Below are 25,936 nucleotides of genomic sequence, written 5' to 3'. Positions count from 1 at the left end.
ACATATACTTACTTAGACATATACCTCATCCAGAGTGAAACATCTTAATCATTATTAATGTAGGTTGCAGAAGTTGGATCCTCACATACAGCGGGGGGACGCGTCAACATTTTTTTCAGTAAGTATATTCCAGTGAGGCTATTTGCATGATATTTTCACCAGACATTAGTATTAACTCAGGTAATCCACCCATTTTTTTTTTTTTTTTAAATCCAAACATTAAAGTCCATAAGTAGAGTTATGTGGAATAAAGTGGAATGACACAGGTAAAAAGTATTGAACGTGCCTACTGACATTTTTTAAATACTTTGTGAAAGGCCTTTATTTCTAATCAGTCGCAGTATTCAGGTGTGATTTTGGCCCATTATTTTAAACAGGTAGTCTTTAAATCTTGAAGATTCCAGGGGTCCAGAACTGTTCAATTGAATTTAAGTCAGGGCTTTGATTTCCTTTCTCTGAAACCAATTGAGTTTCCTTTGCTGTATGCTTTGAATGATTGTCCTGCTGGAAGGTCTAGCCACGTCTCATCCTCATCATCCTGGTGGATGGCAATATTCTCTTGGGAAAAAATGACTCCATTCATCATTCCTTCAACTGTATGAAGTCTGCCAGTACCATGAGATGAGGAGATCCTTTGCATGGCCGGTTGATGATGCAATGTTCCCTCCACTTGCATACAATGGCCCCAATGCTGCTTACTGGAAGATTCTGAAGTTTTGAAATGCATCTGTAATCAGTTCCATTGATTTTTCAACAATAAGATTGCGAAGGTCTTGGGAGAGCTCTTTGCTTTTTTACCCATCAATGAAATGAAATGTTTCTTGTGTAACACCTTGGTAACAATAAACCCTTTTATAGCCCATTAGTATGTACTAACCCAGCTATATGAATTTGCACAGATAGGAGGGATAATTTCTCTCGAACTACTTATAGATTCCAGCTCGTTCCTTGCCTTGGTGTACTGCTTTTTCATGGTGTTCAATATTTGTTTTCTGTATCATTCCACTTTATTATACATAACTCTTATGGACTTCAATGTTTGAATTTTTGATATGTGTGGATTACCTGAGTTCATATTAATGTCATGCGAATAGCCTCACTGGAAGTATACTTACTGAAAATAATGTTGACAAGTTCAATACTTATTTCCCCCGCAGTATGTCTCTACATACAAAGTTTTTTAAGACTTGTATGACTGACTGTTTCAAACCGCTGCATTTCAGAGCTCAGGAGAGCTAATGTGGTTAAAGCAGAAGTAAAAAAAAAACTGCACTCAAAAAACTTTCTTGCACTTTCTATACTGAGGTCTCTGTGACATCTGTTCATGTGAACTTTCGCCCTGCATTGAAATATAAAAAGCATTCATAGGCTACTCCTATTTTCTCTCATATTACTTTTTTTCTCACCAATTTCCTTGTTCCTAATAGATTTTAGCATACTGTAGCATATTTTCCACAAGTGCATGGTTGGAATAGAAGCAATGGTCCCTAAGCTGGCAATTGTTTATGTGGGTGCCCAGATGGGCAAACAGGAGTGCATAAAGCCTGCTTTGTCCTGGAGGTTAAAGGGGGAACATCAGTTACTGGCGCACCCTACAAGAACAAAGTCTGCTCTTATTTACAGCTTATTTCTCACAAGGTTTCCGCCTGCGGTTCACTGGATGGGTATGTAAAGAGACTATGAAACGTGGTGTAAATTTGCAATTGTTCAATATCAAACAAAACCATGTAGCACAGCCATTTTATTGAATCTTTTGCTAATGCCAGGAAATCATTTCTTCAGAATAAGCAATACAATGAGCAATAACTTAAAGTTCATTAGACAACTACAAACTGCATTTTCTTTTTAACTTCTGTTGTTATAATCTTTCCATTTCTTTTAAAGATATTAACAAAAACCTTCATGTTTACCATATAGAGAATTGGATATACAATTCTTGAACAATAGATCATAAGGCCAGTCGCTTCAGAACATTTTTCTCTTGCATTTGGAAAATGCCTTCTACTATTATATAGCTATTGAAATGCATACATTATAATATTGTTCTTTATTTTAAAAGACTATTACACATTCTTCTAAGCTTAACTCCAATGTTATTTAGTGGAACATTAGCGTGTTAAAAATCTTTTGCATTTCAACCCAATGTATGACCATTTTTACGCAATTAAATAAAAATGTTCAAGTATTTAAGCTGGTATTGAGAGACAGAACTACTGTCTAGACATAGCAGACTTTTTACGTTGATGCATCAGCGCAGAATCAGGCTCGAGCTACATTCTACTTTAGAATGAAATTAGATTATTCAACTATGCGGCTTTATTCTGACAGCTACCTTGACAATAGAGGTTTGGTGAAATGAATGTCTCTAGGACTCTCTTTGGCTTTGTATAAGCGGCACCCTACAATTTATGCAAGAGATGACTATATAAGGCCATTAGAAAACTGCTGGTGAAATCGACACTCCTGTCTAACAGTACACTGTAGATAGGAGGAGACTACTAAGGTGTCTCGGTGTGGAAGTTCAGAATAAATATTAGTGCCATGAGCTACATTTTGAAGAGTTGCACACATTCTAAACAAATTCACATGTTCTTAGGTCCTATTTTTTTTTTACTTCATCAAAAAACTGGGATCTAAGATGAGAATACAGTATGCCCTCACACAAGTGAATTTCACAAGGGTTGCCAACCTATTTAGCTTTCTGGTATTATAATTCTACCAAAAAGACTCGGGAGGCAAACTATATTGAAAGGCGTTTTAATCCTAGTAAAGTCTTTGGCGTAGGCCCCCGTCCGTAGTCTGGCAAGCAGTGCAGGGATATCGGATCCTGCTGATAGAGCGAGGCAGGGACGAGGTGCTATCCCCCGGTATACGCTTGAGACGGGGACCGACTGGTGGCGGTGGAGACATCGAAATCAGCTTACTGAAAGTAGCTAGGAGGTGAGTTAGATACAGAAGTTTTTAAGAAGCACATGTACTTCCTATTGGTTCGTAGAGGGCTAGTTGAATGAATGGGAGACGTAGGCAACGTGACTGTGAATCGAGGAAGAAGAATGAATTAATGACGTGGCGTGTTAATTTGCTAGTAGTACTTCTGAGCTGTGATTGGTTAGCGAGTTATGAATGGAATGTGTGACTACGAGTCTTCCCAATAGAACTTCGCTTAAGCTATTATTTATTTTGTTGTAGTTTTTGCGGATTGTCCATCTGAGACGACATAACAATCTAAAATCTTTTGGAATATTCAAAAATATGTCTACACCCTTTTTCAAGAATTCAAGAATATGTGTACACCAAATTTTAGTGTGAATACCCCTACCTGAAAAACCCTATAAGGGCCAATTAAGTTTTTGGGTAGGTTTTCCCCCATCATTTCTTGCATGTGTGCACCTGGTAGAGGGCTTAGGCACACAGGTGCATTCTCAGTGCAATGAATCTTCTAAACTCTCTGTTTGTGCTCAGCAACAATAAATGTTAATTCTCCCCTGAAATGTTCTGGTTTCTTGTGTTACAAGTGCTATTGAAATAACACTGAATTCAAGTGCATGGTCCAAATTGGATTTGTACATAAGTTGCTAAGCTGCACTGACTAACTGTGCCCCACAAACAATTGGCCAGATTTGAGCCTTTTGTTACTGTAATGTGCATAACCTTCTGGTTTCAAGTTCATCACGCCAAATCACCATAACAGTGGTGAAAGAGTTAGGTACACAAGTGCATTCTCACGGGACCAATCCTTCTAGAACCATCTGTTTTCAGATATAGGGTTCAGGATACCTGTAAAGCATCCTGGTGTCTTTTGTTTAAAAAATGCTTTTCAAGCACCGCTGAACAGAAACAAAAATCTAACTGTTAATTTCCACACAAGTGGTTAAACTTCCCTGCCAAATTATACCCAACAAGCAACTAATGCAAACGGAGCTTTTGTAGTCTTGACCAGGGTAGCCATGGGGTTTCAGGTGAATCACGCCACTGGAAGTAACAGAGTTCATAAAGAACTATGTCAAAGCCGAAGCATTTGGTATCACACAGATACTTGCAAAACGTCTGGACAGAGCTGATGGGGTCAGATGATGGGGAAATGAAACAGGACGCAGAAGTGCTAGTACTGAAAGCCCCAGAACAGCAGGAGATGGAGCAGTGTCATTGTTTTGGAGGAGTGAGGTTGGGTTCAGAGACATTACTTTATAGAAATTTGTTTTCACTTTGACATTAAAGAGGAGATTTGTGTAAATTATTGTAAAAAAGTCCAAATTAAATGAATCCTTTTATAAAAGCTGTAAAAGGGGAAATATCCAAGGGGGGGGGGGGGGGAGTACTTTTTATAGGTACTGAAAACTGAGGGGGGGGGGAACTAAAACTAAGCTGATTTTACCTTTACTTCTATTTACTTTTAGTTAGTTTTGCAATGTTCATTGTTGTTTTTATTTAGTTTTGATTTTTTGAAAGTTAAATTAAAAAACTAAATTATTTTTTCACTGTTAAAATAATTCTAACTCTAATAACTCTGGTTCAGACAGCGCTGACTATAGGCTCACTGACAAAGCCAAAAGCATGATCAAGAGCGGAAGTGAGATCATGCGACTAGGTCCTCCACCTGCCAAGCTTGAGAACTTGATGCGCCCTTCCACAGCCGGGTGAACTCTCTTGGACTCGCTGATGTAGCGTTCCACCACCGCGATGTCCAGATCGCCTGCAAAAGATGAAGTAGTGCTGAAACTGGCATCGAAATATCTTTCCGGTTAAGAAAGGCAGAACAAGACAAACACTTCTCCTTTCTGTGCTCCAAACTTACCACTATCATGCTTCAACTTCTCCTCTTTGATCATTGTATAACCGTCACCACCATCCGCAATGTAAGACGGCATGACTAATTTGTAAACCTTTTCATCTTCCATTGGCTCATAGCGTGGAACTCGACACTCGGTGCAAAGGATGTGGACAGATGTCACACGCTGGAAGGGTTCCCGAGAGAGATCAAACTCAACCTGAAAGCCTGCAGAGGCATCGTAGAAAAACCAACAACTTTAATGCCATGAGAAGTGTGGGGTAGCCCCATATGTATTGACATGTGACATCAGACTCCTTGGACACTGCTGTACCTGATACTTGTAGGAATTCCCCTGTGCCCCCTCCATGCCGTCGCACGCCATGCTCAAAGGCCTTTCTGATGGTGGAGCCTTTCAGCTGAAGCAAGTCAAATGTGGATCCAAAGGGCAAGACTGCAATCAGGTCCTCCATTGTGATAGAACCTGCAATAATATTGAATTTAGTCAAGACAAATATACTGTTCATACAGGGCTGGTTCTACAACTAAACTGAGAAATCTCTTTGCAAACCCTCCTCCACATTCATGTTCTTATTTTACCTACAAAACCAGGGACAGTCATGTGACAACTGATAACCTAAGCAAAGTAATTAGTAGCATTTCTCTGTACTACCGTAGTGTTAAACATTTTTGCGGACTGGATGCCTACATCTCACCAATGTGACTTTATATTTAAATATCGAAACTAGAGGCAGACACAAACACACCATTTCGGGCACGCTCGTCAATGGGTGACCGCACTGCCCCACCGTTTAGCAGGCATGCGCTCACGTGGTTCCACTGAACCTCATCGGCATACTTGATGTTGTGGTCCACCTGCAGCACACAGTGAATGGAGTGAATGATTTAAAAACACAGTGTTTAGCAGACATTTTTCATCCAAAGTGACTGGATGACATATGTGAATTCTATTACAAGGGACAACATTGTCCCTAGAGCAACTCGGGGTTAAGTGCCTTGTTCTCAAGGGCATAACAGTGGAAGCCAGGAATTGTACCCCCAACTTTTTCAGGCTACTGTATGCTAGGCCAGCTCCTTCGCCGCTACGCTACCACCACCCCACCGAATGCTGGCCTGTGTACACTGTTAGTAGGAGTCTGAAGAAGACTGAAAGGTTGCAACGTTATTCTAAGCCAAGCATAACAAAATAAAACACAAGAAAGGAAAGAATCGACTCCTTTTAAAGGTGCTCTAAGCGATGCCACGCGTTTTTTAGGCTAAAACATTTTATGTCACTTACTCCAAACATCACCTAACCCAGTGTTTTTCAAAGTGGGGGCCGGGGCCGTGAGGGGGTGCCAGGGGGGCCCCAGCAAGTTGGAAGGAAAAATAAAAGCAGCAAATACATTTGAAGAATTTAAAATATACCTATTACTATGAGGGTTGTTATACAATGCCATTATAATAATTTGTCAAATATCTGTACATTATATTTTCCATGATAATGACTGGGAATAATAGTAGAGTGATAGCTCTCATATAGCAGAAAGCCCCAAATGCAATTTTGTACACACTGTATGCACGAAGTGCTTGTGGCTAAAATAATTATTAGGATTAGCTTAATGTATTTTACATTTGCCGTAGTATTGTCGATGGGTTTAATAACATATCAAGGGGGTCCTTGGCCAGAACCTAGTGGTATTTGGGGGGCCTTGTCGTGGAAAAGTTTGGGAACCCCTGACCTAACCAACCGCTAGCTGTCTGTGTCCTGAATACACTGTAAAAAAACGTGATCTCTGTGGACAGCCCAGTCTCCAACAACGGCAACAAAAACAACCTGGGCAAACCTAGCCCATAAAAACATAATAAACTGTTCTAGCAAATCACAGAAGAGATGCGTGTTTAGGAGTTTCAATTGCACGGGAGCAGCACGGGAGGGAGGGGGAGGAAGTAGCGAGCTAGCTCTCCGTTTTGTTTGAAAGTCAACAGAAGTGACGTTACCCAGCATCGCTTAGAGCTCCTTTATGTATTTAAGTATTTCTTCACTTTTTGTCCTTTAACTGTGATGTGCACGATGACCCCTTCTGACTATCCAAACACATGAATAATGTATATATGCAAAGTGTGGCCTTTTTTCTCTCTGCGTTAACATTTAAGTTTGGCCAAGCACTCTAAAAAGTAACATAAGAGACTGAGTGAAGACTGCTCCTACCATCCTACTTCATCCAAACACATGACCATCATCACCCTCGGGAACTTTTCAGGCATTCACATTGCAGCCATTCAAAATGTTGGACATTGTACCGGTTTATCAGTATTATCAACAAGAGCTCTCTCTGGGGAATTGCACTTGGGTGTTGGCAAATCCCTATTCTATTACCCGGCCTAAGGGAGTGCACTGTTTTGTACACACCATGGCGTCACAGATGAGGTTTCCCAGGTTGCACTCGCGGAACCGACACTCCTGTGAAGTCCCATTGAGATAGACGAGAGTCTTGCCCACAAACTGAGCTGTGTAATTAGCCAAGCTTTTCTTCCACTCCTCAACGTCAGCAAGGATTGCAGGGTCTGCGGTTATGACAATATGATGGTGAAGCAGATATCCTCTCTTTCTCTTTCTCTCTCTCTCACACACACACACACACACTGTTTCTTGTGTATGTGTATACATACATAAACCACAAGTTAAGAATGTGCAGTGTAGCATGCAACAAGTTTTAGAAATCATTTTTTTAGAAGCAAAAAAATAAAAAGCATTCATTATTTAAGGTACTGATATCATTGTTACAGTAATTGACCCGGCCTTTTCCATTAAACATTTCAAATGGAAAATATGTTAATTTACCTTGTTGTATGGAGCTGTCCAGTAATATTGGATTGCCTTCTGCCTTAAGAACATTTCCACTGTCGTCAAAAGTCACTTTAAGATGGCCAAGGTATTTCCCAAAGGCGTAAGCCTGTACCACAGGCACCTGTCGGCCATCTTGTGATTTCACCATGTAGGGATAAGGTCCAGCCGGGACCTCGTTGGACGGGGCTATTCCTTTAGACAGAGGAAGGGGGACAAACACAAAATGAGGACTTGGGAGTTTAAGAGGTTGAATGAGGTTAATGTGATACTTTCAGTACTGCTCTTTTGACTATTTCCTTTGATCTTGTCAACTGTACTGTGATGGCCAGGAGCCTTCTATGCTGTATGTTCTCAAGCTTAAAACACAGCTAAGAAACACAGTAACAGTATGTAGCAAAAGCCCTGAAGATTACATTCCTGTGAAATGCAGCACAGTGTGTTCATAATTAAATACACTGCAGAATATACACTATTCAAATTTCTTGCAATATAGGGACAAGATCAAAAATGTGTGATTTAATGCACATTTCAAGAGTTTCCAGTTAGGATTTGTGACTTCAGGTCACTGGCCTTTACAACCATTTGAGCAAAGTCTGAACACTGAATAGAGATCAAAATCTTAGATCTTAGATTTAAATACAAGGAAGTCAAAAGGCAAAACAAAAACAAAAAGAAACACACTTCCTCTCTGGTAGAAAATGGGTTTGCGGAAATTATCAATCTTTTTCCATTTTCCATGTTTTCCCAACATGAAGAGCCAGCACACTAAAACTCCACTACTGTGTTGCATACATGCACATATGATCTCAATTACAGTTCAACTCACCCTGCCCATCAGTTACACCCAGTTCATTAGCTGAAGTAAAAACAGTTTGCCTTGACTAGAGTGAGCAGTGGATGGGGCAAATGGGCTGTTATGGTAATACTCATATAGAAAGTGAACAATTTGCACAAGAGTCTGACTTAAGACTGTTAAGTGGACTCTGGATCCAGGTCATTTAGGATCAGACAAGTAAATTATCTTGCTCCATGGCAAAGAGCATAACAGATTTTTTCCCCCTCAATTTCTATATATTTTGGAACAAGTATATTCAAAAGGAACACTTTGCTGTCTTTTCTTTGTCTCACAGAAATAAGGTCAAAATCTTTTCCTAATGTTAAATTGAGCTCAATTATATGTTCATTTTAGCTCTCCTCATCATACACAGTACAATCTACCGATAATATTCCTGCTTTATTCCTGCTATTCCTGCTAATGGCTACAAAAATGCATAAACATAAATGTCTGTATAAAGAACTAAGAATACATTAGTGCTTTGTTGTGCAAAAGACTATGTAGATGAATATGTTACATGAATGTAGAGTTCTAACAGGCATTGTGTAACCTGCGTTGTGTTGAACCGCGCGTCTCAGCCCTGCAGTCACCCTCAAACCCGCAACAGCAGCACCTCAGATTGGAAGTCGAGTGTGCTAGCAATCGAGGTGAAGTCGACTGTGCTAGCAATCGAGGTGAAGTCGAGTGTGCTAGCAATCGAGGTGAAAGCCCAGGCTGCTACATGTAGCTCACCCTCACATGACTCTTAAAGTGAGGAAGGTTTACACAGCGTACATACTGCACAGCTACGGACTAGCTGGCTGCCGTTACACTCACCTGTGTACAGGAACGTGTTCGTGTGTCCTCCGATCACCACATCCACACCTGAGACCTTTTCTGCAATTTCTTTGTCTACCGTAAAACCAGAGTGGCCGAGGGCAATGATTTTATTAATGCCCAGAGTTTTGAGTTTTTCAACTTCTGTCTGCAGGGCTGTTATCTCATCGTGGAATATCAGGTGTGGACCTACAATGAAGAGGACAAAGACAAGTGAGGTTAATGTACCCGATGCTTTAGAGGGTGCGTACCAGGTGCTTTTGAGAAGGCATTGGCCATGTTGGATGTACTTTTGGGTTTGTACCATTCTGCATCACCCCATTTGGAGCATGTAGTGGGTGTTTGATGTGCCATATTATACTGTACCATGAATCCTATATACTGTACATTTTCCTCTTTCAAAGTGAACATTGCTGCTTGGTATTGCTGCAAATGAACCCTCATTATATACTCTCTAATACAAGAGCAACATTGGTAGGGACGGTGTTGCTCTGTCAGTGACATTATCCGGTGTGCTTTTTTTTAACACTATGTTGTTTTTACCTGGCATAGACAGAGCAGGTGTTTAACACTATGTTGTTTTTACCTGGCATAGACAGAGCAGGTGTTTAACACTACCGGTATGTTGTTTTTACCTGGCATAGACAGAGAAGGTGTTTAACACTATGTTGTTTTTACCTGGCATAGACAGAGCAGGTGTTTAACACTACCGGTATGTTGTTTTTACCTGGCATAGACAGAGCAGGTGTTTAACACTACCGGTATGTTGTTTTTACCTGGCATAGACATAGCAGGTGTTTAACACTACGTTGTTTTTACCTGGCATAGACAGAGCAGGTGTTTAACACTACCGGTATGTTGTTTTTACCTGGCATAGACAGACAGGTGTTTAACACTATGTTGTTTTTACCTGGCATAGACAGAGCAGGTGTTTAACACTACCGGTATGTTGTTTTTACCTGGCATAGACATAGCAGGTGTTTAACACTACCGGTATGTTGTTTTTACCTGGCATAGACAGAGCAGGTGTTTAACACTATGTTGTTTTTACCTGGCATAGACAGAGCAGGTGTTTAACACTATGTTGTTTTTACCTGGCATAGACAGAGCAGGCGTTTTAACACTATGTTGTTTTTACCTGGCATAGACAGAGAAGGTGTTTAACACTATGTTGTTTTTACCTGGCATAGACAGAGCAGGTGTTTAACACTATGTTGTTTTTACCTGGCATAGACATAGCAGGTGTTTAACACTATGTTGTTTTTACCTGGCATAGACAGAGCAGGTGTTTAACACTACCGGTATGTTGTTTTTACCTGGCATAGACAGAGCAGGTGTTTAACACTACCGGTATGTTGTTTTTACCTGGCATAGACAGAGCAGGTGTTTCTCTGGATGTGTATCCTACCACAGCCACTGTCTCTGAACCCATGTTGAAAATCTTGTAAGGCAAATATTTCCCTGAAACGCTGGATGCCAGAGAGGCATCTGCTTTGATGTTAGCACTCAGGATGGTGCAGCTCACATCTTGCAGAAAGGGACTGACAAGGCCTTCCCATCCATTGTCAAATTCATGGTTCCCTAGAGCCTGGGAACGAAGGGAGAGAGGGTAAATAAGAGCCTTGCCCAGTGAGTGTCTCTATGCCATGTTACCACTGCGACCCAAACCTGGCATGTTAACAGGCTACATTTGTTTAGATCAGTGGTTCTCAAGCTGTGGTACAGGTACCACTGATGGTGGTGACTCTCTCTAGTGGTATTCCGGGAGTCTCCAAGATGGGTTTTTTTTTTCCATGAAGAATAAATAAGCACTACAAATGATATTAAAATACATGTATATAATAAAAAATACCAGTGATCATTTAAAGTTTTTGCCTTTCTTGAAAAAATGACGCAAAACCATATGTGCAATGTAAAATATGTAGTTACATTGGCCAAAGCTGATGACTTAGTTCATACGGGTGACGCTGCTAATTGGTCGTGGCGTTAACCAATCAGTCTTGTTCTATTGCCATATATTTAATATCTGCGGTCCAATGTCAGACTCAGTCAGTCATGAAGTGACGGCGCTAAATTGCTCCCTCCTCCTCCCCAGCTCCACCTGTCTACATCTGCTCAGGATAAGGGAGTCTTTTGGACTCCCATCTATGCTTGTTATATGTTCTCACGCAGCAGCACATTCTTCAGCGAAAATAGTATTACTCATGCAGCTTGTTATTCAGCTCTGCTGCAGCAGCGTCTTGAGCAGATCTAGGCCTCCATGACTGCATAATACCTTGTACTTACATCAATAAATGCATTCTCTCATCCATCTGTGGTTTTTTTGTCTGAACTGTATTTTTAATGCTGGTCATAATGGTGGTACTTGGAGAGACGATTGTTTTCTGAGGTGGTACCCATTGTGAAAAGTTTGAGAACTACTGGTTTAGATGTTGGTGACATTTTAAAGGGGTTAAATTGGGACATTCATCTAGAGTAGCTGCCCCTTGCCATGGTTTAAACTAGGAACAGTAGAGAAGCAGTAGAGTTGGCGTCTGTGCCTTATGGTGATCTGTGTATAAAGGCCAACGCCCACTGGCAACCACTATGGATTTGATGCTCAAGAGATAGAACAATTTTCTAAAGTTTGGCGTTGACGCGTGTCAGACGCCGCCAGTGTGGGCTTTGCTCCGTTAAAATAAAGTAAAGAGTTCTAAACTTTGGCATCATTTGACATGCGTCAGACGCCCCAGTGGATGTTATCCTTAATGGTGTTTTGTCTGGTGTATAGTCTCAAACAGATGAGAAGTGGAAACCTCACTCAGAGCAGTCTTGTCTATTCAAAGGAACCGTAGAAACACAGTAGGGACGTAGCCTACAGCACCAAGACCACTATTTAATATACTGTAGGTTTCTTCTAATCCTTACTGGTGATGTAAACATTTGTCTTAAATGACCTTATATATCTTATTTGCTATCAAATCAAACAAGCAGAGAAGATCTCGTATCACTACTACTGTGACTAATGATGTCTCTCCTTTAGCTTGCCACTCAGAATCCCAATTGGCTCTGGATTTAAAGCCCTTTTGTGTATCTTAATGGTCACAGAGGGGAAAAGGATAGCCCCTGTCCAGACATGTCTAGCTGCCCTCTCATCAGCACCTCCAGATAAGATTCCAGACCTCTACATCTGGGGGTTGTACTCCATGGAATTAAGCCAGTCCCCATACACAATTATGGAAACCTTCAACTTAGTCTGCGTTCACAACATCCACTTGTTGATTACATAGTGCACTAGTGAAAAACTATATTCACTGTATAGTGCACTATATAGGCCTAGTAAATGAGTGGATGTCCAAAAATAGGCTTCATAACGTTCTGTGAGAACAAATTAACAAATAACACACCTTTCGTTAGTTTGTAAGATTTCTAACAAACTACTTGGTTATACTGTTGCAACTCAATACGTCCACTTCCAATAAGTATTAAGTAAGTATATATACTTTTTTGATCCCGAGGGAAATTTGGTCTCTGCATTTAACCCAATCAGTGAATTAGTGAAACACAAACAACACACAGTGAGGTGAAGCACACACTAATCCCGGCGCAGTGAGCTGCCTGCTACAATGGCGGCGCTCGGGGAGCAGTGAGGGGATAGGTGCCTTGCTCAAGGGCACTTCAGCCGCAGCCCACTGGTCGGGGCTCGAACCGGCAACCCTCCGGTTACAAGTCCAGAGTGCTAACCAGTGGGCCACGGCTGCCCCTCAAATAGGACAATAGGCTAGTCCACAGTCACACTCTGTCTTTGTTTCAACCATTCTCTGAACCAGCGGTTTCTAATAAGCAGAACTCTTCAGCCCCAAAACCCTAACCTGACTAAGCAGAACCTATAGGCCCAGCCCATGGGGCGGCAACCGGAGATGACAACCGTTTAATTTAAAGACGCCGCAGCTTGGACCACCTCAACTGTTTGATTAGCCCATTCTGGTCTGCCATCCAATATATATAGCCTAATTTAGACCAATAGGCTGAAGACAAGGCCCATGGTACTTGCACTTTCTGGCCCCCAGAAAGTTTTTTTTTTTTTTTTCCAATTCCTTGTCAAAAAATGGCTCTTCTGAAAGTAGCCTAAAGATTGCCGACCCTAATGGTCTGGCTTAGCTTTCTATTGCCTTGCCTACTTTCTGGTGACTCGAAATCAAAGTAGGCCTATTTAAGTTGATGGGTTAGTAGCCTACCACGTCACGATGCTTAAAGACGCGCACTAAAGATGCACGAGCTGCCTTTTCATTTAAAGCTGTTTCAAGCTTACATGTAGCCTATAGGTCTAATCATAATCTCAGAAAACGCCGAAAGGGGTATCAATTCATTACAAGAAACACATATTTTAGGCTACATGAATTACATCCCTCTAGAAATGGATAAAGAGAAAGGTATGACTGTCTTACCATTGCATCGTATCCGAGTTTGTTCATGAAATAGGCTGCCTCTGCACCTTTGTATAAGTTGAACCAAACCGTGCCCTGAAACTGGTCGCCGCCATCCAGCAGCAATACATTAGGTTCCGTTCGGCGAAGCTGTGATATTTCCGTATGCCTCCTCGCCACTCCACCGAAACACGGAGGTTTCGTGCATTTTCCCGAATCCTTGCTTGTTTCTTCTATCCGTGCATGGACATCGTTGGTATGAAGCAAGGTTAAGTCCCATGCCTTTCCGACGATAGCTTGAGTGCAGAGGAAAGTGCAAACGAGTGTAGAAAACCGCCACTTTTCCGTCCCCATCTCCGCCTCTGCGATGAGGTAGGCTATAGGCTATGGTCTTCTTCACACGCACTGAAGTGCAGATTGCACTGCTGCGAGCCTCAAAGCGAGTTTTAGCCTAGGCTACTCTGACACCGCCAGAAGAGGGCTGGCTATTCATTGTTTCCATGATTTTAGCGTTCAATCCAACCGGCTGAGGAAACCATGCTTGAAATTTACAAACGTACCCATAAATACCAAAACAAAAACAGATAATGAATAACATAATAATTTAAAATGTATTATTACATCCATTTTAACAGTTGCAAAGTTATGAAAAATAGGTAAAATGTTGATGTTGGATGTAAGGTCTGCTCTAGTGACCAACCAAAGGATGTTAGCTACACCCAATTATTGACCAAATAAACATTGCATTAGTCCTACCTACAGTAGGCCTACATTTAAAAAAAAACAAATACTTGTAGGCCTACTTTTGAATACTTAAATCGTTATTCATTATCTGTTCACAAATCTAAAACATTTTGACCACCAAATACAAAACAGGATAACTCAATTATTAGTTGTTTATTTACGTTTAATGATGTACAGATCTGGTCCATTTCATGATCATGGAGGATGTTCTGTTCATGCACACACACACACACACACACACACACATTCAAAAACTGAACACAAACACACGCATGAACATGCTCAGGAGCGAACACAGGCACGCAGACATACACACACACACAATATACCTTTTTTTTATTACTACTACTTAATTTATTCTTTAAAGTTGAGCTGGCTCTTGAGCACAAGACATTTCATTAGGCCTAGCCTACTGATAAATCCTACAGTAGTACATGACAATAAACTTGAGCTATTTAAACTATTGAAAAAAATGAACTTCAATATGGTCTATCACATTATTGCATTTAAAGAATCCCTTCAAATGTGCTTGCGAGTAATGAGTAGGCTACTTCATGCTTTCATGATGTAGTGGAGTCATAAGTACAGTATATGTCATTAAAATAAAAGTAATACGATTCCAAAAATATTAACACTCAAGTGAAGTATTAATAAGTATTTTTTAGTCAAGTGTTATCAACTACTAACACTATATCCACAGCGTGCAGAACACTATCTCACTGCTTAATAAATATAAGTGAGAGATTTGGGCCTATAGGAGTAGGCCTGAGCGCTAACCCCCCACCCCTCCAGCCACAAGGTTTTAAGGTCTCCTCTCATACTGAACAAGTTCTTCTTAGGCTTAAAAGCATTTGGACAGATGAGATGGGGCCTCAAAGAGAAAAAACCCACAGAGAAAGGAAGTCTGTGGTTGTGCTGACATTTATTACACACAGTATAGCTCCTCTAATGCCGTCTCCTAAGAGCTCTTCAGTTAGTTACAGTAGCTAGTTATACTTCATTAGTCCTGTAGGAAATTTGTTCTCTGGATTTTACCCATCCGGGGGTAGTATCCGATTCACTAACCAGTAGGCCACGGATGCCCCATCAGTTGTTGTGTTCAGTTGTTGTGCTTGTAATATTTGTATGAACGTTACAGTTTGCATACCAGGAGAAAGTGGGCGTGGACGATGCCATCACTTATCTTTTACACAGGACACATTCTCACCTAGACAAGGGGAAAAGTGCTGTGAGAATCATGTTCTTTGATTTCTCAAGTGCTTTTAACACCATCCAACCCCTCAGACTGGGAGACAAGCTTTTGCAGATGGGTGTGGACGCTCACCTGGTAACCTGGATTACAGACTACCTGACCGAGCGACCACAGTTCGTCAGACTGAAGAACTGTCTCTCTGACACAGTGATCAGCAGCACTGGTGCGCCACAGGGAACTGTGCTCTCTCCAGTCCTGTTCACCCTGTACACATCTGACTTCTGCTACAACACCGAGTCATGCCACATGCAGAAGTTTTCTGATGATACTGCAATTGTGGGGTGTATCAGGGACGAGCAAGAGGTACAGGAGTACAGGAGCCTGGTGGAGGACTTTGTGCATTGGTGCAAACTCAATCACCTTCAACTCAACACTTCAAAGACCAAGGAGATGGTGGTGGATTTCCGCAGGTCTAAGCCCGCTCTGCTACCAGTCTCCATTGATGGGTTCAATGTGGAGGTGGTAAGCACCTACAAGTATCTGGGTCTCCACCTGGACAATAAACTGGACTGGTCAGCCAACACTGATGCACTCTACAAGAAAGGTCAGAGCAGGCTGTACTTCCTGAGGAGGCTGCGGTCCTTCAATGTGTGCAGCAAGCTCCTCAGGATGTTCTACGAGTGTGTTGTGGCCAGCGCCCTCTTCTATGCAGTGGTATGCTGGGGAGGAAGCACAAAGAAGAAGGATGCTGGGCGACTTGACAGGCTGGTAAGGAAGGCTGGCTCTGTAGTGGGAGCTGAACTGGAGTGCATCACTTCAATATCTGACAAAAGGACCCTGAACAAACTGATCAACATCTTGGACAATGAATGTCATCTACTCTACAGCACTATTAAAAAGCAAAAGAGCTTGATCAGCTGGAGACTTCGCTCACTGCCATGCACAACTGAAAGGCTGAGAAAGTAATTTGTCCCCAGGGCCATTGAACTGTTCAATGCCTCACTAAAGGGAAGAGGAGAGATAGACTTCTCTGCTTAGTCTGTCTGCCTCTCCACCCTCTCCATGTTTGAGTACTGACTGCCCACTACTGCTTTACTACTGTTTTACTACTGTTTTACTAATGTCCACAGCCTAATGTTTTCACTACTGTTTTACTGCTACACTGTTTTTCATGCTATATTAGCACACATGATTAATGGCTGCGGTCAGGCTTCTGCTACAATACTGAATGAATGAATGGCTATTACCCTATTACCTTAACCTGTTCTTGCACTGACATAGTTTTTTTTATATTTCCTTGTCTACATTATACTTTACTCTCCTATTTGTCCATATTATTTATGCTGGTCTCTAGACCTTATTCTTGCACTGTTGCACTGTTGGACTAATTAATGTTGGACTACTTTTTGCACCTTCACCATGACACTCACTTTCTTGAGCACCTTACCATGCACACATAACTAAAGGACTATGGTTGGACTACTTTTTGCACCTTCACCATGACACTCACTCCCTTTAGCACCTTACCAGTCCCGGCCCTGTCACTACAAGCGTCTTATGCTTGATCACCTTCAAGCACATTAGACTTTTTAAATTTAATTTATATAGTATATTTAGTATTTAGTTTTGTTAGTTTTCTTATCTTTCTTATCTTCTACTGTCTTTATTGTACAGTGGAGTTTAGTTATATGTTTACACTTATACTTATGTTTACCATTTCGGCTGTAAGTGCATGTTGTGTGTTATGTCTGTATGCTACTGAGACCCTTTAATTTCCCCTTGGGTATCTATCTATCTATCTATCTATCTATCTATCTATCTATCTATCTATCTATCTAACTTTACTCTACTTTTGTTTTCACGTTTTTTTGGAATCCAAATCCTAAAGAGTTAGACCATCTGCTGCATCTCCACAGTGTAATATCTATGTTTAAGAGATTTATGGAGTATAAACCAAAACAACATTTGGAATGTGAAAGAACATCTGCACAGCATCTGCTAAGTACTGACACAGAATCAGATGGTTATCATCCAGCACAGCCAGGTGCATAATGTGCACAGCCCAGGAAATTGCCACATATCCTCTGTCCCTGATGCAATTTCATTTACTGAATTTAATATAATGAACTATTCTAAAGTCTATTTATCCCCGGATGCTAAAGCAATTTCATTTAGTTGAATTTCATTTAATTTTATTTCAATAAGGCTAACTAGCAATACTTGAATAGTATTTGGTCTAATCACAGAGGTTCCATCTCAAAATAAAATCAAGGAAGTGACAAACACGCCACCAGAATATAGGATGTACGAACCCTCCAGAAACACAAGGTGGCAGAAAATGCCCATGAATAGACTGCCCTCTTCCTACACAAAGAGGCAACTACTGCAAACACTAGCTACGCAACTCTAGAATATTCACAAGAATATATATAACACAACAGTATTTCTTTCATGTGTACACGCTACCAGTTACCAACTCACAAGGGTTTCATCAAGGTCAGGCCAAGTGCTTTAAGTGAGCCTGTTTAAATTGAGGCTGTATGTTGAAAGAGGTGCCATGACATTCACTTTGACCTGTGTCTTCAAGGGCTAGAGTGATGCTCCTTGGGTGGGTTGAGAGGAGAGATGTGCGTGGTTATCAACCCCCCCCCCCCCCAACCCCCCCCCTGTCTCCTCACACCACACGCGGCTGCCGATTATGGGGAATGCCGTCCGTACGCCGTGGGTGTCCAGTTCCGAGCCCCTGTAGCACACTCACACCACACTGGGGGGCAGGAAGCCAGCGGAGGTGGAGCAAAAAGACCCTCCATAGTGTACACACACACACTCTGCTGTGCCTCTCTATATAGTATCAGATATACCTATGTGGTTGTTAGTGTACTGTATATATTTTATCTGTGACTCTGCTCCCCATGGCATTTGAATTTGAATATTTCTCATATCTAGTGAAATTTATTTGAAGACTGGCTAGCAGTGAATACATACATATGACTATGTCTACTATCTGAATAGTGTATGCACAGTGTACACAAATATATGTTGTTGGTGTTTAATATCCAAATCCATTTAATGTGTGGGTATACATTGAGTGTGTACATTCTGTGGGTGAATTGATTGTCATTCCCTCAGATTTGTCCTTGCAGTGGTATGCTAGGGAGGAAGCACAAAGAAGCACTGTGCAAGGTCACCTGCATGGGAGCTCCACAACCTTTGCCTTTATAAAATGGTGCTGAAGACAGCATGTTCTCCTGGTTCTCACTTTGGATCCAAGATCTGCCTCACACTATGTCCAGTTGTGATCTATACAAAGTCAAAGTGCAGTATCTGCATTTTTGTGAGATTCACTTTTTTACACTAACATAAAATGCCATATCCTCCGATCAATCTATTAAAATCTCATTGATCTACTAAGACATTTTTCTGATGTAACAAAAAAACAAAAAAAGCTGTTTTTTTTCTGTTTGGAATTTTCACAACGTCTCCAACGTTGTCTTCCAGGCAGCGCTGCCACCGCTGACTTAAAGGCACCTAATCCTAAACCTAACCCCAACCCTAACCTTAACCCATGCCTAACCCTAGTGCCTTCCAGGCAGCGCTGCCTTAACGTTGGGGGCATAAAACACCAAAGAAAAACAATTTGGCTTTGCAGTTGTCCCCCATCCTTGGGCCAGAGAGGTTGAGAGTCCTAGAGAGAGAGAGAGAGAGGGAGAGAGAGAGAGCAAGTCCTTTTAGCCAAGTCCCTCCATTCGGCGGCCGTCTTGCAACACACTTTGGGCAGTTATTTTCCTATTCAAATGAATGGGGAGGCATACAGGAATGGGCGGAATATGTGTAGGCTAGACAGCGGCCATATTGGCGTTACGAACAAACCCATGCATTTCTGTGGATGATTCTTTGAGTGCTGTGTCTCCTCATTAGAAAGTCTCTGGAGAGAGCTTGTGTCATGTGAGTTTGTGTGTACGTGCACAGCATGTTTAAAAAGCAAAGAGACTTCCTAAACTCCCTTGTTCTCCTGACACTGAACTTTGCCGGAATATTCTCTGACGCGTCCCTCTAAATGAGCTAATCACTGTCCCATTCGATTCCCTCAGTCACACCTGTGCGGTCGTGGCAGACAGACAGACTGCCGGTGTACGTCCCTCGCTATCCAATACAACAACTATCGCTGAAAGGTATAGTCTAACCCAGACAAAACAAGCGCCGAAGATTATGAATGCGGAGGTGATATGATCACAACAGCCTTAAGAAAAATATGAGTTATGCTCCAGAACTCGAAAAGTTATCCAATAGAAAAGGTGCACAAGATTCTCCTCGATTATGGTAGTCTTCATGAGTGCACCCAAGGTCACTTCCACGGTAAGATAGAGCTGCCGCTAATTTGCAAGTTTCATTGCTTTTCCATTCCCTGCCTGTACAACTTCAACAACAACTTCAATCGTCTCTCATGCCATTTTTTACAAGATTTGGGTCAATGAGGTCTAACCACAATTGCCACGGGTATACCACAAATTAATAGCAAATGATTCACTCAAAAAACACAAGTATGGATTATGGCATCTTCTCTATATTGTATGCATTCAGACAGTGTATAGTGATTATATAGAATGTTAACATTCATGCATGCTTCATTTTCAAGTCATTTTTTCTGGCGTCAGACAATAGTCTATAGAGTATAGACAATTCATCAATGTATTAAGCAGGACTGTGAGAATCACATGGGAGAGTGCTGACACAGCATTGGACAGGGGGTAGCATGCATACTGTATTGTGTGTTTAAGAATGTTCCAGAAACAGAGAAATACAAATGCAACTTCTTGGAAACACCATGTGCAAACACACTAATCTCCCCTTGTAATTATTCAAAACAGCTCATTATAGACAGAGTGATGTCTCTGTCATAGATGTTTATGGTGTGAAGTTTGAAATGTGCTTACATATATTTATCATAATCAAGCAGTTCTTCCACACACGCCTAATTACTCTTAACATCAGATAATATATTTGACATGCACATATACAAATATGTGTCATGTGTAGGCCTACTGTATGTGTACTATTACGCCATACTGCCATGTGTGTGAGTGAGTGTGTGTGTGTCAATAGATTCTCAAGCCAACATACTAAATATTTGCTATACTGTAGCAGCAAGAGAGAGAGGAGTCTTTTGCTTGTAATGTACTAGCCTGGTATTTTCCCACTGAGATTATAGTCTTGAAACCCTGTTTGTTGAACTGCTATATGCCAGGATGGAGCACAATAACGTGACAGCAGTGGTAGAGCTAGATGAAGCAATAAATAAAGTGTGGATTTATTATCAGTTTGCAAAGGTTAGTGGTGTGAGGAATACTGTACCTGATCCATGTTATTGATATAGACCCTTTCAACAATAAAAACAAAAACAACGCTTGAACGTTCTATTTGGGCCCCAATCTACTTCCTCTGCATTAAGATAACATATGGAATGTTAAAACGGAAGTCTTGTGGGGCCAACTATGATGCTGATAATGGAACTCTCTTGAAAGGGTCCATAGCTGGTCCAGTGATTTCAAAATGAATGTGAAGTCTATGCCCATTAGGATGTTATGACCTTCAAACATTCCAGTACAGACCATTCTCAGATGAAGTATACATGTATACACATTATGCATGAAGTGAATGGCTTTGCTGAAGCCAGGCTAGTAATATACAACCCTCTCTCTCTTTCTCTCTCTCTCTGTGTTTGTGTGTGTCTTTTGTCTGTGTGTGTGTGTGTGTGTGTATCTTTTGTGTGTGTGTGTGTGTGAATGTGCAGCATACATCTACTGCTGATCACACAAAACACACAGTACAGTAATTAGTTCTGTATTGCAGAGAACCGTCTGTAAATTGGGGTGAGTGATGTGTGTGTGTACGTACCATACACACACATCAGCCACCGGTCATCCTTGTCCAGACCATAATGACACATACCAATTATGCACACGGTATAGTGCATGCGGAATCTGCCTCTACATGTGTGCATATAGTCACTAATCCCACAACCCAAACTAATTAAGCGTGTGTGTGGCTTTTAAGGTTTGTACATGCACATTCCGTTGCTGACTCCCACACATTTAATCACACATAACAACTTATAGCGAATACAGTAGCCCCTGTTTGTTATGGCCAGCTATACAGAAAGAAATACAGAGTATAGAGCCAGAATAACAACTTCATACTCATGGCACACTGACATAGAATATGGAGACTGAAGCCTCTGACATTGTCAGTGCATGCCCAGAATGCTATTATTGCTTGAGTAGGCCAACCACATAACCAGTCCCATGAGTTCCGATTGGATGATCATGTTTATTTGCCTACTGATGATTAAAGTTCTCAAGAAAAATAAGTTGCCCAACATCTAAGGGAAGGTGCCAGAATAACAACACTCAGGTACAGTATGTTGCCCACAACATTGCTCAGAAAGGTGCCTTGTATCATCAGCTTTAGAGGACACATACACATCACAGTCAAAGTTCTACCAAAAACAAGGAAACTTATAAGTGTGGGTGAGCAAGTTATGTGGTCCAGAGAGTGGGTTGGTGTGAGAGAGGGAGTGTATTGTGTGTCAAGGGCGTAGGTTTGCAAATGGACCATAGGGTCATTTACAATGACTAAATTGTCCTCATCAATATTTTAGTGAACTCATTCATGTTATATTTGCTGTGAAGTCATATTCATTCGAGCGTGTCCTCAACCAATTTATGTCCCTACCCAAGCTGAGACCAAACCTACACCCTTGGTGTGTGTGAGCAACCTTCATGTTACTCATCTTGCACTGTATCATCTTCCTGAATCTCAATATTCTGATCACAAGTCTGGGCAAATTACCAAGTCAGCACCAGTCAGAGGCTTTATTCATTGTTTTGCACTTTTATGATGTGGTTTTACCAGAAATATTTGGCAGTGTTCTAAGGTGCTCTAGGCGATGCCATGCCTTTTTTAGGCTAAAACATTTCATGTCACTTACTGCAAACATCACCTAACTAACAGCCAACTGTAAAAAAACGCGATCTCTGTGGACAGCCCAGGCTCCATGAATGGCAATGGAATTCCCCCTGGGGATCAATAAAGTATCTATCTATCTATCTATTGGGGATCAATAAAGTATCTATCTATCTATCTATCAACAAAAACAACCTGGGCAAACCTAGCCCATGAAAACATAACAAACTGTTCCAGCAAATACTGACAAGATGCGCGTTTAGGAGAGTTTCAATTGCACGGGAGGGAGGGGGAGGAAGTAGCAAGCTACAGTAGCTCTCTGTTTTGTTTGAAAGTCGACAGAAGTGACATTGCCCAGCATCGCTTAGAGCACCTTTAAACTACAAAAATACATACCTATAAAGTATTTTGATACAAAATATGCAGCCATTTTCTTCAACTCAATAAAATACAATAAAACACAATTACATTTTGTATTTTAAATACATGTATCATATTTATCATAAATTATAATGTGTGTGTGTGTGTGTGTTTATCTGTGATTCACATGTCTGCTGGTAACTGGATCGCTGCAAAATGAGTGAGCCCCCCCCCCCCCCCTTCTCCCCCCCCCTGCTGGGAAGTGGGACAGGAAGGCAGATGAGATCCCTGTGCACCCATCAGAGCCGAAGGGAGCAGAGATGAAGGTGTCACCGCCGGCAACGTCGGCTGACTCATGAGACACCTTCCATTGGCACCCTGCAAAGCAGGCAATCAGGGGAGAGCGAAGGAGGAGTGGGGGGCTGGCAGGGGTAGAGGAAGCTCACACAACCACCACCACCACCACCACAGCCACCGACCACCCCCCCTCCCTCCAACTCCACGCCTTTGATGCGCGCAAAGAGCAGATGAGAGGAGAGGGGAATGAAAAACGGTCCATCTCGAGGAGATGAGAGCGACAAGAGAGGACGGCGAGATGCAGGGTCGATAGCCCTGGAGGAGCGCGGCACGCGTGCTGTTGTGGACGGAGGCACAAGGCTGTGGTAGGGCTGCACAGGTGTGGGGGGGGAGGCACAAGGCTGTGTTAGGGCTGCACAGGTGTGGGGGGGAGGCACAAGGCTGTGGTAGGGCTGCACAGGTGTGGGGGGGGAGGCACAAGGCTGTGTTAGGGCTGCACAGGTGTGGGGGGGAGGCACAAGGCTGTGGTAGGGCTGCACAGGGGTGGGGGGGAGGCACAAGGCTGTGCCAGGGCACCGCACAGGGGTGGGGGGGAGGCACAAGGCTGTGTTAGGGCTGCACAGGTGTGGGGGGGGAGGCACAAGGCTGTGGTAGGGCTGCACAGGGGTGGGGGGGAGGCACAAGGCTGTGCCAGGGCACCGCACAGGGGTGGGGGGGGGAGGCTAGAGGGTGGAGCGGGGATGGAGGGGTGAGATGGTGAACATGGTCAACATACCCTTATCAATTATTATACCATCATCTATAGATATGATCGAATTTATGGTAGACCAGAAAACCAGAGAGCCAGGGATAATCAAAAGGTCAGGGGGATGAGTGGAGCGCTGGTTGGATAAGTGCTGCCATATGTGACAATTTCCTATGGTAGTTTACGCTATCTGGATGAATTGTCGTAACGGTCACTAATGGCCTGTACAGTGGTTATGAACGGCTGTAAATTCTTTTTTGTGGGCTGTTTGTTTGCTTTTGTGTGTGTGTGTGTGTATGTGTGTGTGTGTGATATGTAATGTCACCAGGTTAGTGTCAAATGGATGTGGTCACTTATCTGAAGGACACACTCCTATAAAGATCTTTATCATGACAGTGTTCAGCAAGAGCTGTAGAGCGAACAGGTAAGTCCAGAGGGTCCAGAGCTAGAGAGAGATAAGCTGTGTCTGTCTGAAACGACACGCAGCTGCCTGCTACTTCAACTATCAAGTCACTTGCCGTGGCAGGCATCAAGGTAGCAGCTATGAACTTTGTTTCGGATGGCCTAGCAAGATAGCAACACAGAACGCCGTTGCCAGGATACTGACAGCTGGCTTTAATCAGTGGGAGTTGAAGCAGAGACATTCTAAAGATTCTAAAGAAGGCAGCACAAAAAATATGAATGTATGCTGTCTTCCGAATATATGGCCAAGGTATCTTAGAAGGCAGCATTTTATAGAAATATTTACCTTGCTGTCACCGAATGCTATCTTTGAAGGCAGGGTTTTTTCCATGTTGGACACAGCCATAGTGTTTGACAGAGAGAGAGAGAGAGAGAGGAAGAAATAGGGATAGGATTTGTTAAAAAATGACTAAACATGAAGAGGGATTGATTTAGAGAGATCTTCAAACAGGTTGGAGAGGCCGCCAGGGCTATTTGCCAGCTGCATCCAGTGCCCTGCCAGGTGTAGCGCCACAGGCAGTCGGAGGGGCTTCGTGTGCCCACACAGATGGCACAGAAGAAAAGACATGACATGACCCAGAGACAAAGAGCAGGAAGCCCAACGCCACATCAATGCTGATTAGTAGCCACAGAGGAATTTAAAACCAATCAAAGAAAGAAGTAAAGAAAAACATCTGCAGATTTGTTTATCTACTAAAGAGAAATCACTTAGGGGGGACATTTTGTGTAGAATCTGCTGAGGTTTCTTGAATTGGTGACCATTGGATGGGTACTGACCTTCTTGTACCAGACAGTGGAGCATGTGTCACGATTACAGATACGTAATACATCACAATGATGAGGGAGGACTTTCAAGATTACAAAAGAGAGAGAGAGAAGAGAGAGAGAAGAGAGGAGAAAGAGAGGAGAAAGAGAAGAGAGAGAGAAGAGAGGAGAAAGAGAGGAGAAAGAGGGAACTTGCTCAGCTTTCAAGTTGAATTGTCCCTCTCACTCCTCTACCCAAATTCATGACCAGACTGATCGCAAAGAGGTTAATTTTAGGACAGACGATAGCAAATTCATTTCTCTCCCCAGCGAAGCTATATCAGATTCCACCTCACCTAATTTCCGCCGAGGCAGGATGATGGAATTTTCTCCCGGATCTATGCATTTCATTATTCACACGCCCCAGAACAGGAGGGGTCTCCTGGAGGAATCTGTCTGAATACTGACACCTGCCTCATCCACCGTGGTACAGAAGAGGGGTTAAGTTGGGAGGGGGGGGGGGTCTTTTCTCTGACCCCCAGGGTCACCATAATTGATAGTGGGAAGTCTGTTCAGATTGAGAGAGTGGGTATGTGTGTGTGGTTGGTGGGTGTTGGTAAGATAAGTGATGGAAGATGTGTGTGTGAGAGAAAGAGAGAGATAGAGAGTGTGCGTGTGTGTGTGTGGGGGGGGGGGTGTTGGCAAGGCAAGCAATGGAAGATGTGTGTGAGAGAAAGAGACAGAGTATGTGTG

The 25,936-nt window shown here is 42.3% G+C and overlaps 1 protein-coding gene and 1 long non-coding RNA gene across 2 annotated transcripts; both read right to left on the bottom strand.

Annotated features, from left to right (window-relative positions):
- Positions 1-1,726: 1,726 nt before the first annotated feature.
- nt5e (5'-nucleotidase, ecto (CD73)) lies at positions 1,727-14,153 on the bottom strand. Its single transcript, XM_042095362.1, has 9 exons — positions 13,698-14,153; positions 10,636-10,858; positions 9,271-9,459; positions 7,614-7,811; positions 7,182-7,336; positions 5,536-5,644; positions 5,103-5,252; positions 4,796-4,996; positions 1,727-4,693 (listed from the first exon to the last, which is right to left on the bottom strand). The coding sequence occupies exons 1-9, from the start codon at positions 14,028-14,030 to the stop codon at positions 4,527-4,529; spliced, it is 1,725 nt and encodes a 574-aa protein (XP_041951296.1). The 5' UTR covers positions 14,031-14,153; the 3' UTR covers positions 1,727-4,526.
- Positions 1,727-25,121, bottom strand: LOC121711644. Its single transcript, XR_006032396.1, has 3 exons — positions 25,112-25,121; positions 20,270-20,275; positions 1,727-2,507 (listed from the first exon to the last, which is right to left on the bottom strand). It is a non-coding gene; the product is annotated as an uncharacterized LOC121711644 (long non-coding RNA).
- Between the last annotated feature and the right edge of the window lie 815 nt (positions 25,122-25,936).

The sequence above is a fragment of the Alosa sapidissima genome, chromosome 6 (assembly GCF_018492685.1).
Source record: "Alosa sapidissima isolate fAloSap1 chromosome 6, fAloSap1.pri, whole genome shotgun sequence".
NCBI lineage: Eukaryota > Metazoa > Chordata > Actinopteri > Clupeiformes > Clupeidae > Alosa > Alosa sapidissima.
Note: the sequence above shows the minus strand (reverse complement) of the source record. Positions and strands in the feature narration are given on the sequence as shown.

Excerpts from the sequence above, each read along its gene's own strand:
- nt5e (XM_042095362.1), bottom strand. The coding sequence starts at position 14,030 with ATGGGGACGGAAAAGTGGCGGTTTTCTACACTCGTTTGCACTTTCCTC. Across the intron at positions 5,253-5,535 it reads TGACGAGCGTGCCCGAAATG|GTTCTATCACAATGGAGGAC; the intron begins GTGTGTTTGTGT and ends ATATTATTGCAG. Across the intron at positions 4,997-5,102 it reads GGAATTCCTACAAGTATCAG|GCTTTCAGGTTGAGTTTGAT; the intron begins GTACAGCAGTGT and ends ATGCCTCTGCAG.